The sequence below is a fragment of the Prinia subflava genome, chromosome 2, assembly GCF_021018805.1.
Source record: "Prinia subflava isolate CZ2003 ecotype Zambia chromosome 2, Cam_Psub_1.2, whole genome shotgun sequence".
In the NCBI taxonomy this organism is placed as follows: domain Eukaryota; kingdom Metazoa; phylum Chordata; class Aves; order Passeriformes; family Cisticolidae; genus Prinia; species Prinia subflava.
Window position 1 is genome coordinate 49,085,770 of NC_086248.1, and position 14,432 is coordinate 49,100,201.

At 41.8% G+C, this 14,432-nt stretch overlaps 1 protein-coding gene across 2 annotated transcripts in view; it reads left to right on the forward strand.

Moving 5' to 3' along the window:
- Positions 1-14,432, forward strand: part of DCBLD1 (discoidin, CUB and LCCL domain containing 1) — a 47,158-nt gene that overhangs the window by 22,715 nt on the left and 10,011 nt on the right. The window contains exons 3-9 of one of the 2 annotated variants that reach the window (XM_063389873.1): positions 3,372-3,509; positions 4,076-4,127; positions 4,862-4,934; positions 6,596-6,729; positions 10,752-10,792; positions 12,060-12,275; positions 13,308-13,432. In XM_063389873.1, coding sequence (XP_063245943.1) covers positions 3,372-3,509; positions 4,076-4,127; positions 4,862-4,934; positions 6,596-6,729; positions 10,752-10,792; positions 12,060-12,275; positions 13,308-13,432 — 779 coding nt within the window. The remainder of the gene's footprint in view (positions 1-3,371; positions 3,510-4,075; positions 4,128-4,861; positions 4,935-6,595; positions 6,730-10,751; positions 10,793-12,059; positions 12,276-13,307; positions 13,433-14,432) is intronic. The other variant, XM_063389874.1, reaches the window with a different exon arrangement.

Consider the following 14,432-nt stretch of genomic DNA (forward strand, 5'->3'; position numbering starts at 1 on the left):
AAAAGTAAACAGTGAAAGTATTTTTGTCACCTCAATTGCAAATGGAAAATATTGAGTAGATTAAATACAGTTTTCAGATGAAGTCTAAGGTGTACTGATACTGGCTGGGTTTAGTCTTCTAATGTCTATAAATTCTCACAATATATGTATTTGAGGTAATAGTGAGTCAGTGGAGAGCAAACCTACCAGGCACTTCTGTGTCTATAGCAAGTGCATCTAACCAGGCATGCTGGAAGCCAAAATGCAGAGAGCCTTGGAGGATGCCCTGTCTGTGGCTTTACAACATGAAAAGAAATAAGAGGACTGGTGTTTGGAAGTGCATGGGAAAAGAGCACATAGAAACAAAGATGTTACTTCTCTAAAGAGAATTCAAAAACAAATGAAGAAGGCATACCTCTCATCAGTCAAAACTGAACCCAAAGAATTGAATCTTGACCCTGAATCAGTTTTATTTTCTAAGCATTACTAGTTATCCCTTTAGTGAGTTTCCTAGAAGACCATCAATGTAAAATAAATTGATTAGGGGAAAAATGGGAATTTGAAGTTTAAAAGGCCACTCTGCAAGACTTGGCAAAAGGGAGAGAGAGGCTGCTTAACCAAACCCAGTATTATTAGGTCAATCAAATCAGAGGGGTGCTTTTACACTGGTCTTTTTAAACCAAATAAGCAACAAAAAGGGTGGATTAACACCTTTTCCTAAAAACCAGACTGTACACACCTCTAGTTCTTTCAGGGAGTAAAGAACCTTGGAGTCAAACTGGTGTCTGATCAGTTTCTCAAAGAACTGCAGTTTAGGAGTGAGATGAACCCTCCCTCTCAGCACTTATTTTTTATTTGATAGCATGGAAATATCCTCTGCTATGTCCTCAGGCAAGTCTGAGGACCTGACAGTGTAGTGCTGATAAGGTATTACCTGAATTATTGAGAAGAAATATATTGAAATGTTTTGCAAGGCTTCTTCAGTTTGCAACAAAAGAACAAGTGAACGTTTTGCAGTATTAATAAATTCCACCTGCCGCCCCCTCCCACTATTTTTTCTTACAAATCTTTGCAGAAAACTTATAAACCTTTGGAAAATATTCTTTCCTTGAGTATATACTCTTTCTTGCTTCTATATCCTTTAAGGAATTAATCCTAGGCTCCCTTTATTTTGAGCTACCCCTGGGAATCTCTTGGTATGCCAGAACTGCTCTCAGCAGAAGATAACCAGAGCCTGGTAACCCTTTTGGATTTATTACTTAATAGCAGAAACTTGTCTTTAAACACCGAATGTTGGTTTCTTAAGCTGATTGCTTCTGAATTTCTTGCTTTAATTTGGATTATGCAGTCTGTGTCTAGACTATTTTGTATTTTATTTTATTTTATTGGTTTTGCTCCTGATGTATGATTTGTTTGTATAATTATCTGTAACGTATGTAGACTTGCTACTGGAGGAGACACTCATCCCTGATCCAGCTGATGTGTGGTTACATGAATCAGCCATCTAAATTATACCTCCAGAGTAGATAGGACACTGCCAATCGCTGCGAGGGAGAAAGCCAAAGAACACTTGTGAGAAAATATGTAGAGACAGTCCTTGAGAGAAGAAAAGGACTAAAGCTTTCTCAGGTGTTTTATTCTGAAGGCGTGCAATGCTCCCTGTCTTTTCCTTATTTTTCTCTCTCAAAAAAAAAATCTAAGTTAGCACTTCTCCCACTGCAACCTGACACAAAAGACCTTCTCAAATAAATCACTCGTGCACTTTTCTGATATGACACAGTGTCAGATGCTGTCTTTTTGATAAGTTCATTTCCTAAGCAATTTGTTTAACCCTTTTTATAGACATTGTTTTCTCTGACTAAGTCGTGAGTCATTTTTCAGCACATGAGTACTCCGGGGAAATGTCACACTCATTGCTTGTTTCTCTGCCTGCCTGGCTTCACCATATGATTTTTATAAGCCAAAAGGACAAGAGTTCTTCCTTTTGTTTGTCCCATTCTGCTGACAGCTGCCTGACATTGGCTCTGATTGGGTTACCTTATAGGCAGACCTTATAGTTGTTATAGGGCAAATGAAGTATTTGGAAAAGAGCCCCTTCCTAACCCAGGGCATCAAGCAAAATGAAGAAGCTTTTAGGAGCTTGTTACGATGGGTATCACTCCTCAAACTTGTGTCGTGATGTGAATGTAATTTCTGGTGTCTCAGAAGTCAGTTCCAAGTTGCCCTAAAGTGGCCACCACCGCCAAGATGAGGTTTTCCAGGAAAAATCAAAGTGATCTTTTTTCATCCCAATGACTTGCTTTAGGACACAAAAGCTGTCATTCACCTCAGCAGAACAGATGGGCTGAGGGCTTGTAAAGGGTCATTTGGATTTTTTTCCCTCTGGGGAAAAAAGTCTGTTTGCCATCTTACAAAAACCTCTTCTTTGCAGTTTATATTGTAAATAGACTCATAAATTTGAACAAGTATATCCAAACTGCTTTGATTTTTCTGTATTATCTCTGCCTGAGGGCAGCTAGGGACAAGTGTTTGCACCCAGGTACAGTGACAGGAGGCAAGTGCAGAGACTGTGGCAGTCTCAAAGGAACACTCCCCTCGGGAACTGACTTTCTGAGGAAGCAAATGTAATTACTAAGAGTCCTGGGCACGCCTGCTGTCACAAGAAAGGAGTGTCCCAAAGACTGTTCCAAGATACTGCAGTTGGTAGCTATAAACCCCTTATCTAATTCACTATAAGCACATGGCTCTTGTCTCCCTGTCCCACTCCCTTCATCTTCCCCTTTTTCTCTCTCTTGTTTCGTTTAAAACTCTAGAGACTTGAACTGTATACTGCCACGGTCTAATGGTGTTTTTAAATGAAAAATATTAGGAAATGTGCTAAGGAAAGCATTACTGTCCTGTACTACAATTCAGCTTGTGGCATGCAGGTCCTTGAAAACCAGGTGCTCTGTTTCTGCTCTTAATCCTTTCTGACTGGCTGCTGTGCCACAAGGACATGAGTTCTGTGTGTTTGGAGGGTTTATCTTGGGGACCCTGCCTAGATTCCTTGGATTGCTTTTGAATGGAGTGTCATTTTCTCTAATGAGTTACTGCTGGTTGTAAGCATGCTGTACTTCAAAGGTCGAAGGGCATTAATCTTTCTCCTAAGGCTTATGCGATGAGAAATGTGGATGCTGGAATTGCTGCCATGCAGAGACAACTGGATCCTGGCCACTCCTTGTCAGGGTAGCTTTAGAGCTCATACCCATAAAGGACCGAAGCCAAAACCCTTTTGTCAACATTTGGATTGATACTGAAAGAGACTGAGTGTGTTATGAAATTCTTCCCTAATCATGAGACTTCTCCAGCCTAATTACATCATCTAAACTTTTGAAATCTTCTTTGTTCTGTAGGGCCGTACTGTGGTAATGTGATGCCTGTCCCCAAAGAAATCATTCTGGATAGCAATGAGGCAACTATTCACTTTGAGAGTGGATCCCACGTGTCAGGACGAGGCTTTCTGTTGTCCTATGCCAGCAGTGATCATCCAGGTAAGGTGATATCCCAAAGCAGTAGAAGATTAGTGGCATAGTTCCCCCTATTTAACTATCATCTCTACACACACAGAGCTTTAGCCTAAATGTTTGTTTCTAAATATTTCCAGGTTAGCATTAGCTATGGTATTTTTAATAGCATGTGTGCAAGTAACAGTTGTAACCTTAACCAGATATAATAGCTGCCGAAATCCTACCTAGACCATTTGCAATACAGGGCCCTGGAGGGGAAAACAGTGCCTTCTCCTTGAAGCTAGGCTGTGTTTTGAGCTCCAGCACCCATCACACTGTAGTAGAATGGAAGGGTAGGAAGGATTAAAATTTTCATTCCCACATTTAATGTTCTGGAGGTCTGTTCAACTCCAAAGAAGGTGTAAAGCATGAGAAGAGTAGAAGAGGGAGTTGAAAAGAATGACAGAAAACCATAGCTGTTGCTTCCAGTCTAATAAAATTGCTTAAGTATTATACAGAGAGGTCTTTAAATGTAATTTCATGTTCTGGCAAATATTTGTCTGTATTTTTATATCCTACAATGGGAATTGACATTTGTAAACTTTTCACAGATCTAATCACCTGTTTGGAACGAGCAAACCACTACACAAAGGCTGAATTCAGGTAAAGAGAGTTTGCAGCTCTGCATTATGGCTTGCTTTACAGTATCTATCAACTGATTCAGTTGTTAGAAAATGTTAAACAGTCTTGGTGTTCTGGAGAAGTGAATTTTTCTGAGCCCCAGTGCTGTAATGGTCTAACGCCCAGTTGTGAGAAGCTGTAGTGCAGAATGGAAGATTGTGGCCCAGAAAAATGATGGAATGGAGTTGCAGAGCTCTCAGCAATTCTCATTAAGTGCATACATATACATGGTATATGCAAAAAGTGTTTCCACTTTGAAATTCAAAGTAGCCTCAAATTCCAGTGCTTCCTCTGGGAGCAGATCACGTCCCAGCTGATACAAGATTATCTGAGGACAAGCTATAATTTCTCGGTTCCTTGAACTTTGTGATAGGTTTGAAATGGTAATAAATTGTGCTCTTCTGGCTGCTGTCTGGATGTGCATATAGGCTGCTTATCTTACTCTGAAAACTTGTGTGGTGGCATTTCTAGAACAAGAGAATTAAACAGAAATAAATGCCCTTGCTAAACTGCTTTTCTGGTTCTTCGTGTGCTATGTTCAGTCCACCTATGAACTCAAGGGAGCATTTATTTAGCTCCTAGACTCACTAACAGAGCATCAGCCAGAAATTACTGCTAAAATATTTATTGGTTTGACAGCATTTATTTTATAGTTTGTTTGAGTGTGTTGTCACTACAGTTCATGCCTTAAACAAGCCTTTCTTCTCTCACTACAGCAGATACTGTCCTGCTGGCTGCAGAGACATAGCAGGTGACATTTCTGGGAATATTGGAGAAGGATACAGAGATGTAAGTACACAGGATAATGGGGGGAAATTTATAAAGACAAAAGAAACAAGAATAGAATAATGTGGTTTCAACTTTTGCTGCTTGACTCTCGTTAGTAATTCTTCTGGGCTGTTTTGCTATACCTTTTATTATCAGTATATAAGTAAGTTATCAGTATATAAGCACACAGAGACACTTTTCAAACAGACAAATCAATTGTGTGAGAACAAAGTCCACTGATTGTTAAATATACATACTGACTTGTGGTTTCTAGCTTTCTGGAAAAAGCCTACCTACTGTTTGTCCTTCTTGAGGCAGTGCTCATCCATGTATGAAATATTTCTATGATTTTAGCTTTTACTTGTGTGGTGTCCACATGTGAAAAAGACACATTACAATAGCACATGGGCTTTCTTTAAGATTATGCCTACACTGTCCTAGCATATTCTCTGAGATGAAATAAATATTACATACTGCCTAACCACATCCCACTGGTATCTACTGACCTCCTGGGTTGTTTTAACTTCTTGCTCTTTAAACTGAAAGGTTGAAGTGATTGCATTTATCCACAATGCATATCACTCAGAGCTCTGCCCTCTCTGTGCCCCTCACCCTGGACTTTTCTCCTGTCATGTCTGTGAAAACTTTACCTCTCTCACAGAGGAGTGAGCCGAATCATACCACTGAAGAAAAATCCCACCCTAGCACAGTCACTGAGTTTCCAAAAAGTCAATGCTCACGTTTAACCTGTTCATCCAGTTATTCAAGCGTGCTGGCTCCAGCCTGGGAAGTGGCAGAGCTGAAGAAACAAAGAAATGCCACATTACATTCTCATTAGCTGGAGTTGTTCTGCCCTTGGTTCCAATGATTAGGGCAGAAAAGCAGCACATGGCATGACCTCATGCAGATTTTATCTGCACTGAGGAATTTGCAAAGGAAATTTTCCCTCTACCACTAAGGAGGATTTTCTGATAGGAAGAACCTGCAGGGCTCCCCTGGAGATGTGCTGCCTTTGTGCCTCCACTCTCCCCACCCCTCCCTGGAGGGGACAGCCCAGCACCCCAGCTTGTCCTGTAGCACAGCCCAAACTGGGCCAGTGTGAACCTGACCAACCTCTGCCTGCAGCTCCTAGGAAAGACTCCTTTGTACCTTTCTCTGTCCTTTTCCTGTGTTGCCCTAGCCCTGTTATTGCCACCTAGTTGGCACACAAGTTGTCCTGCCTGTATTTTTCAACACTATCACACCTGAGATGAAATGGGCTGCACTTAAAACCCAGCAGCAGCCACTCCATACACAGCCAAATCTCCTAATGTGCAGCATGACTCAAATCCTAAGGTGCAGTAATAGATAGGTCTGCTTTCAGGCAAGAACACCAAGGAATTATTGATTTATCTTCCCAAGGAAGTGTTGCCTTGCCTTTGACTTTTTTTTAGCTGAGGAGTGACAGTCTTACAGCACCTTCTCAGAAGCAGATTATTTGTTTTTTCATTTGAAAAGAAAAATCACTTTGGGAGATGTATATTTTTCAAAGATTACTGCTCCTTCTCCCTCCTCTGCCTCTTACTCCTCCTGAGCTTTTGCTGGATTTTACGAGCTGTATCACCTGTATGCCGGTGGCTTGGAAGGGAGGGCATCAGCACTTTGTCAGGCTGGTTTCCTGAGCCTGGGCTCCTGCCTTTCAGACGTCTCTGCTGTGCAAAGCTGCGATCCACGCCGGCGTGCTGGCGGACGAGCTGGGCGGGCAGATCAGCGTCACCCAGCACAAGGGCATCAGCCGCTACCAGGGCGCCGTGGCCAACGGGGTCCCCTCCCTCGAGTGAGTACCATGGGCAGGGCTGGCACCAGGGCACGGCCCGGGCACAGGGCACTGCCCACCATCGACACGAGCAGGTGGGGACACCATTCAGGGAGGAAAAGATGTGGGGCCTCTTTATTAAAATGGTGTTGGCAATGGAGATAGGAAGAGGTTCCAGGTTTTCAGTGGCTCCTACACCATGTAGAGTGGTATTTTCTTCTTTTTTTTTTCATTCTGTTCCTTCCAAAACATATTTGGAAATTACTTTGTTAGCAGGTACATGAGAGTACGATGTTCTGCAACAAACAGCTTTAATCGATGTGCTAATAAATCATGATAAATTCATGTTGGAGTTTAAAAAAAAGCTAGGAAAAATGAGTAAGTAAAAATGCCATTGAGCCATAGGGGATTTAATGAACAACTTCTTAAGCATTGTACTTTTGACATGTTCAGAGTTCTTCTCTTTTTTAGAATATTTATAGCAAGCGTGTTATATTTACTGCTTATCTTCTGACTTCTAATTGTACTGCTGTTGAAGTAGAAATAAATCCTCTAATCTCTATCCAGCACAGTAAGACCTTCCAGCAACTGCTTCTGTCATTCCTGTTGGTTTATAGTTTTTAATTTTCAAATGTTATCTGGATTTTACATGAGGCCTCTTTTTTTTTCTCTTTTAAGAAGGGGAACTTCCATCCCATAGCCTGTGAGAGCTAAGGCAATATGTATTTTTATACTATTTTCCTTTTTTCTCCATGATTTCTCACACACTCCTGACAATTTTACAATCATGGTTTCATTCATTAAAAAAACCGTATTCATATGCTCTGTTGCTGTGCTTAAACTTCAGCACAGACTGAAATGCTTTACATACAATGTCACTGGAGTATACAAAGCTGGGTAGTATGTAGATCATAGCCAAAGAGCTGTACAGCCTAAATATTTTCTATTTTTCTTGAAAGCTAGTTGACAAAGAAAATTAATATAAACTTGTGTCAAGCAAAGCAGGACTGAGAACTCTGGTCAGGCACCAAGCCCCTCCATAAAACAAATAATACAAATTCTTTCCATCACTCGTGCCAGCTTAATGAAACTCTAATTTAAATATTTTGTACCTTATCTAAAAACGTTACAGAATGGTTCACATACATTGGCATGCTTGTGACCTTTGACAGTCCCAGTGGAGTAACTTGGACAGTAGCACATAAAATTTTATAATGAAAATGAGTTGTTATTCCCATTTGTGGGGTTTTTTTGGGTTTTTTTTCTCCAGTACGAGAGCCAGAGGGCAAAAAATGAACTGTATAGGACTGCAAGTGTACACGTGCTGGGGAGTGTAGCCCATTTAATGTGAGGCTCCTAAGAGAGCACCCTAAGGAGGAGCAGAGCCCTACAGGGGCAGACAGAGGCACTCCTCAAGCATGATGCACATCTCCAAGGGACAGAACTGCCCAAGGAGACAACCACAGCTTTCTACAGGTTATACAGGAAGCCACAGGCTCACACAGGCTGTATGCCTACAAACTAGATGGCACAGAGTTTGAGAAAAAGGGGAGTGTCAGCACAGCCCTTCCTAGGATGTGTCTGCCTCACCTGGCAGCTGGGACAGTCTCTAGAACAGATGAACTGTCGGTGTGAGCCCAGGAGAGGGAAACTGGAGGATGCAGGGAAATGCTTTTGTTTCAAAACATGAAAAAATGCTCCTAGAAACAGTGGACCTGTTTACTAAGAAAATGAACCAATTCATTTTGTCCTTTAAAAATCTGTTATAAGAGGTATCTACAAAGCTGCATGACTTCCCTGTTCCGTGGTACCTACATGCTGAAGGAAAATCGTGCAGATGAGCCAGTGCCCGCAAGGAAAAACTGGTGCTTGAGCAGCAGTGCCTTAAGAGCTTTTTAGATGCCCTTAAATAAGAGCTTGCTCAAGCTTTTAAAATCTCATTTATAGTGGATTTCAGTATTAAAGGTTTAAATTATTTAGCGACTTTAGCCGAAATTGACCTCATCAAAAGCGGCTGCTGGAGCGCATGGAGCTGTTAAGTGTCTGTATTGTTAACGTGGAGTTATGTCTCACCCACCATCCTGCAAGAGCTGACCTTGGCCTCCCCACTCCACTTCTCAGTGTGTTTGTTACGCTCCAGCATCTGTGAGGTTTTCACTTCCCATGATCCATGTGCAGACCTGCACCCCCAGGTGCTGTAAGGAAGACCAAGTGGCTGGATTTACTGGGCAGTACTGATGACTGAACTGAAATTCAAATACACAAGGTGTTCTAACATGGCCTGTCCTGTGACCCTACACCTGCACATGTGGAATCATTTGCCTTTGTAAATGCAAGAGAATGCGTGCTTGTCAACTATGAAAGATGAGATTCAGTGTTAACCTGCACTGCTTAGGAAAAGCTTGTGCAAGACCAACTCAGGCAAAAAAAAATTAAGGGCAGGATCCTGAAAGTTGTCAGGCAAATGAGGAACATGGGGCAATACCCTCCCTTAAAGGACAAAGTGGAACCTGTGTGACAAATTCCACCAGTCACATTAGGAAACTGATGAATTACCACTTACTGAATTGGCTTGTTCTCTTTAGTGAATTACAGTGGAAATTTATCAGCCTGATTTCGTAGCTTTGTAGACCTTAGATATGCTAACCTCCTCTTTTTGTTAAATTTGCAGCCCTCTATTTGAAAGGGTTCTGGTTGACTTTTTTCATTATAAATATTCAAGGACCACTGTGATTGCTGTTTTGGGTAGGTTTTACTGATTACATAGATATTTATTTTCTTCTCTTCTCTTGAAATGAATTGCTTTGCATTCACTAAGAAATCAAAACCTGTTTTGGCTGTGATGTCAAACTGGTTTGAAGTGAGCAGAGTGCATCTGATCGCCCCTGAGGATTGCCTGTGGGGAAGATGTGGGAGGGAGGGCTTGTGTTTCCCCTTCTAGCTACTCGGCCGCCTACATGCCCAGATAAATCAGCTCCCACCTAGAGCTCTGAAGGCCTTTGTTGCCTGTAGTCATTAGTTTTCCCTCAATGACAAAAAAGGCAGTGTTTTTATTGACCTTGACATGGGACTACTTTCCTGTTCCCCATTTGCAGTGCTCTCAAAACATATAGCCCTGCACATCGTGGTAAGGCTGCAGACAGTACCTTGGGGAAATTTTCCTGGCCAAAACCAAAGAAAGGGCAGCCTGAAAGGGAACTGTCTCCATGCTTAGTGCAGAAGTTGTTTTAATGCTTAGTCACGCTGGCCAAGGCTTTTCAAAAGGGGCCAGCGATGCGTGCAGCTAATCGAAGTGACAGCGGAGGGGGCAGATTTTCAAGAAATACAAACTAATTTCATGTTAAAACCCGGGCTTTTCTTTTTATTAGGCAGCCAGTTGGATTCATTGCTTCTGGAATGAGACCTCAGGGGCATCTCCTTGGGAATTAGAAAGTGGCTCCCTGAGAGGCCAAGAAAAACTCAGCTTTCCCTTAGAGTGGTGATTTTATCTTGTCCTGCATTGTGCAGGGCTGTGTGGAGTGGCCTAAGGAATGGCTTTTCCCCTGAAGCAAAACAGTCCATGTCAGAAGGAGGAAGAAAAAGGGAGCCATAGATGTGGTTAATGGAGCATAAAGAACCATTACTGATGGGAGATGTTGGCCATGGTTGTAACAGAATTGGTTCCCACTCAGATCAAAACAAGGAGTAGTTTTCATCCTATTTTCATCCTATGGCACACCTGTAGCCCAAGTAGGAATGGCCAGAGCTAGTGTGGTTCGGATGGACTTGTGGTCCATCAAGTGTAACTTTCACAAGCAGCAGGAGTAACAGGTTGATGAAATGGGAAGTCACTTTGAAGCTTTAAAAAATGCTCAAAACCATTAAAAATTTACCTGAATTCACAGGTAAGAGATGCACTTGAGTGCTCTTAGAGGGGTCAGTATCCAGCCAGCAGAGAAAGTGGCTGTCTGACCAGAGATATTTTACTGGATAAGCAGTGATTCTGAAGCTCTACCTCTGCCCTGCTGTGACCACCTCACGAGCACCTTTTTCTTTTCTTACAGTGGTTCTCTGTCAGATAAGCGGTTTACGTTTACTTCAAATGGTAAGAATAATTGCTTTGTTTTCAGCTATTTAAATATTTTCTGTGAAAGTTTTAAAAAATAGTCAGGAGAATGTCAGGCTGTGTCTAGGAACGATATTTTAGGACAGCAGTTTTTTTAAAATTGGCAAGTGAATAAAAAAATTGAAGGGATGTGAAGTGAGCTAGAAAAAAACCACAGAATACAGAATATGTGTGGTCATACGCACATAGATGAGAAACAGAAATAGTATTCTGCTGTTACATTTCTGGTGCCAGCATATGAAAAATGACAATCAGATAATCCCATTTTTATGTACTTTAGGCCACAGAAAATGAAAGCAGTTTTTCTTCAGACATTTGTAATTTCCATCTTCATCATACAAGCAGAGAAAGAAAACATAGGAGAAATGAAAATATATTTATATTGCACTGATACAGAAGGAGTTTTTGTTTATGGCTTTCCAAGATGCAAAACCGTCTTTTAATCTGTCAAGCCGTTCATTTGCATAAAACCCAGCAAAGAGGGGGGAAAAGTTCGCATTCGTTCATTTGAATTGTATTTCCCTCATTTGAGATAAAATCATTTACTATTCTACTGAAAACTGTAGAGCATGTATAGGCCTTTGAATCTGCCAAGGAATTATTTTTAACTTCATTGAACCGTATTCCACTGGCCTCTTTTCTCTGAAGAACCTTGATGTGCAGAGACTTTGTGGGTTCTTTGGTGGAGTTTGTAGTACTTACAGATATTATCTTCATGATATCATATCTTGGCAGCAGTATCAAGGAGCTTCTTTAATGAGTAACTTTCCTAGCCCTAATTGCAGGTGGGAATCATGAAATATTTACAGTAAAGTATTCCTCTCAGTACAGTGCCTTCATCTGTGAAATGTTTTGTACAGCAGAATTAGTTAATGCCAATCTCAAAACATAAATATTATGTTTCAGAAGGAAAAATTTAAAAATAAAAAATGTCTTCACAGGAATGAGACAAAAGTGCAGAGATTAAAAAACTAAATGGCAAAAATAGCAGATGTAGTCAGAAGGTGTCATGTATGTAGGAGTTAGACTGGTAAAGGATTGGGACTGCAGCACTCTGGTACTGGATCATACACTACAAATTGACTGGTAAACACCACAGCTAATGGAGAGCATCAGGCTAGCACTAGATTCAGCAACGTCTGACTTTGTTGTTGTGGGTGGTCTTCAAATGTTGCTAGCCTAATATAAAAATATCCTGTGAAAATGCAAAATAACTCCTTCTGCCTGTCTGTGTGGGGACTCCTAGGCTGCAACAAATCTCTCAGTCTGGAAGAGGGATTCCTCTCCAAGAGCCAGGTTACTGCATCTTCCTACTGGGAGGAGACCAATGAGTTTGGGCAACTACTCCTGTGGTCCCCAGACAAGGCTTGGCTACAAGTCCCGGGATGGTCTTGGGCCTCTAACCACAGCAGCAGCCGTGAATGGCTGGAGATAGACCTGGGAGAGAAGAAGAGAATAACAGGTACGTCGCTCTCTGGTTATTAGAAATGGGTGTTTCAGCTCGAGAAGAAACTGAATGCAGCTGAAAAGCTGATAGTGCACTAATGCAACATTTCTTTTGTTAAATGTAATGAAATGTTCTGCACTCGGGAATATTATTTTCCTATTTCAAACATCATGCCTATTTACAAGACTGGTCTTCCTGCGGGGATATAGGATTGAACTCAACTGTCACGCATATCTGATCTGTAAACATGCTGACAGAACAAAATAAGTACACAGGGAGCAGTAGAGTCTGGGTGGATGATCTGGAATCAATAAGAAACATGAGTCACAGCCTTTGAAACAAGGCCTAGGTGAAAGAAATTCCTGTTTCCATCTCCTGGTTTAGTTGTAAAAATGTAAATTACAGTTGCTGCTAAAGATGACCGACACAGACCGTAATATCAAAAAGCAATTTTCATTTTGGAGTCACAGAATTACAGAATGAGTAAAATTGGAAGGCACCACAGTGGGTCATATGGTGCAGCCTCAAGCAGGGTGATCCTAGAGCACACAGCACAAGATTGTGTCCAGGAGATTCTTGGATGTCTCCAGTGAGGGAGACTCCACAAACAGCTTTGGGCAACCTGTTGCAGTGGTTGGCCACCTGCACAGTAAAGAAGTTCTTCCTCATGTTCAGGTGGAACTTCCTGTGCCTCAGATTCAGTTTCTGCCCATTGCCTGGCACTGCTGAGCAGAGCCTGGCTCCATCCTCTTGGCACCCCCTTCAGATACTGATGGACATTGATGGGGTCCCCTCAGTCATCTCTCCTCAAGGCTAAACAGACCCAGCTCCCCCAGGCTTTTGTGCTCTGTTAAAAACGTCCATTGCTCTAAGTTCACAATTTAAAACAGATTTCCATTCTTCACCCAACTTTTAAACTCAGTTTGAAAAATAACACCTTGAAGACCAAGTTTTCCAAATTGTTTTGGCTTCTGTGTTTGCATTTGAAAATGTTCCCTTAAAACAGGCACATAGCAAATAAAAATGTTTCTTGTATTTTCCTAAAAGGGATTAAGACCACTGGTTCTGGATCCATGAATTTCAACTTTTATGTGAAGACATTTACAATGAACTATAAAAATAACAACTCAAAATGGAGAACTTACAAAGGGATTCTGAGCAATGAAGAAAAGGTAAGGGAAAGTGGGAAGGCTAGGAAAACACAAAACAATAATGCCTATGCTGTCTTGTCATTGAAGGGCAGGCTTTCACTGTCAAGAAAGATTAGGAGTTTCAAACCTGTCTAGACTTGGGCTGTCTTCACCAGTGTAATTTACGGCCACAGAGTAGATAGTGAGCTTGTTGAAACAAGGAAGTTATCCAGGGATTGGTGAAGCTGTGGGATGCACACAGGGAGGCATGTATACGTCTGCACGCTTCTTTTAAAAAGCAATGTGACTGGAGCTGTACAGCAGCTGTTGGGGCAAGTCCTTAGCTCAGCTCGGTGTTTGCCCGTGCCAGGGCTGCTGTGGGTATGGCAGCAGCAAAGCTGAGGGTCAGCTCCAAACCCTTTGGGATGGTCAATCCACCTCCCCCTGCCGAACGAAACAACCCCCCGGTGAAGGGCGGAGCTGCTGGTGGAGATTGTCTGGAAACGTTTTCTCCTGAAAACCTCATGCTTCCTTTCAAACAAAAGAAATCCCAAAAGCCTTCCTCCCAGTCCCCACAGTGTTCAAAGTCAGACCTTCACTCATCAGGATCTCAGCTTGCCTCAGGAGAAGGCTCTACCTAGTCCTCAGGCCTGCTGGTAGCTTTTGAAAACTTGCCAGAGCTGAAGAGAGATTTCCTGCTAGCTCTGATTTTCTTAGCTTGCATGGCAAGGAATTTCACTGCCCAACATTAAGGGGATTAATATTTTTTAAATGTTAAACTGAGGGGATGCTGGCCCAAAGAGTGACAAATCAGCCTAGTAGTGGGTGAACTGCAAAGGCTAGCACATTTAAAATGTGCAGGCTTGCAGTTTCCCACAGTGACTTGTTATATACAAATATCCTTTGAAAGTATTATATATGATCTTAGTTTCAGCTAAGGTGCATGCCAGAACTTGTCCCATCTGAGCCCCATGTGGCCTGGCATTTTAGCTAAGATATGCTGAGCTCACTTCTCTATCTCATCAGGCTTTTAAGTTTTCCT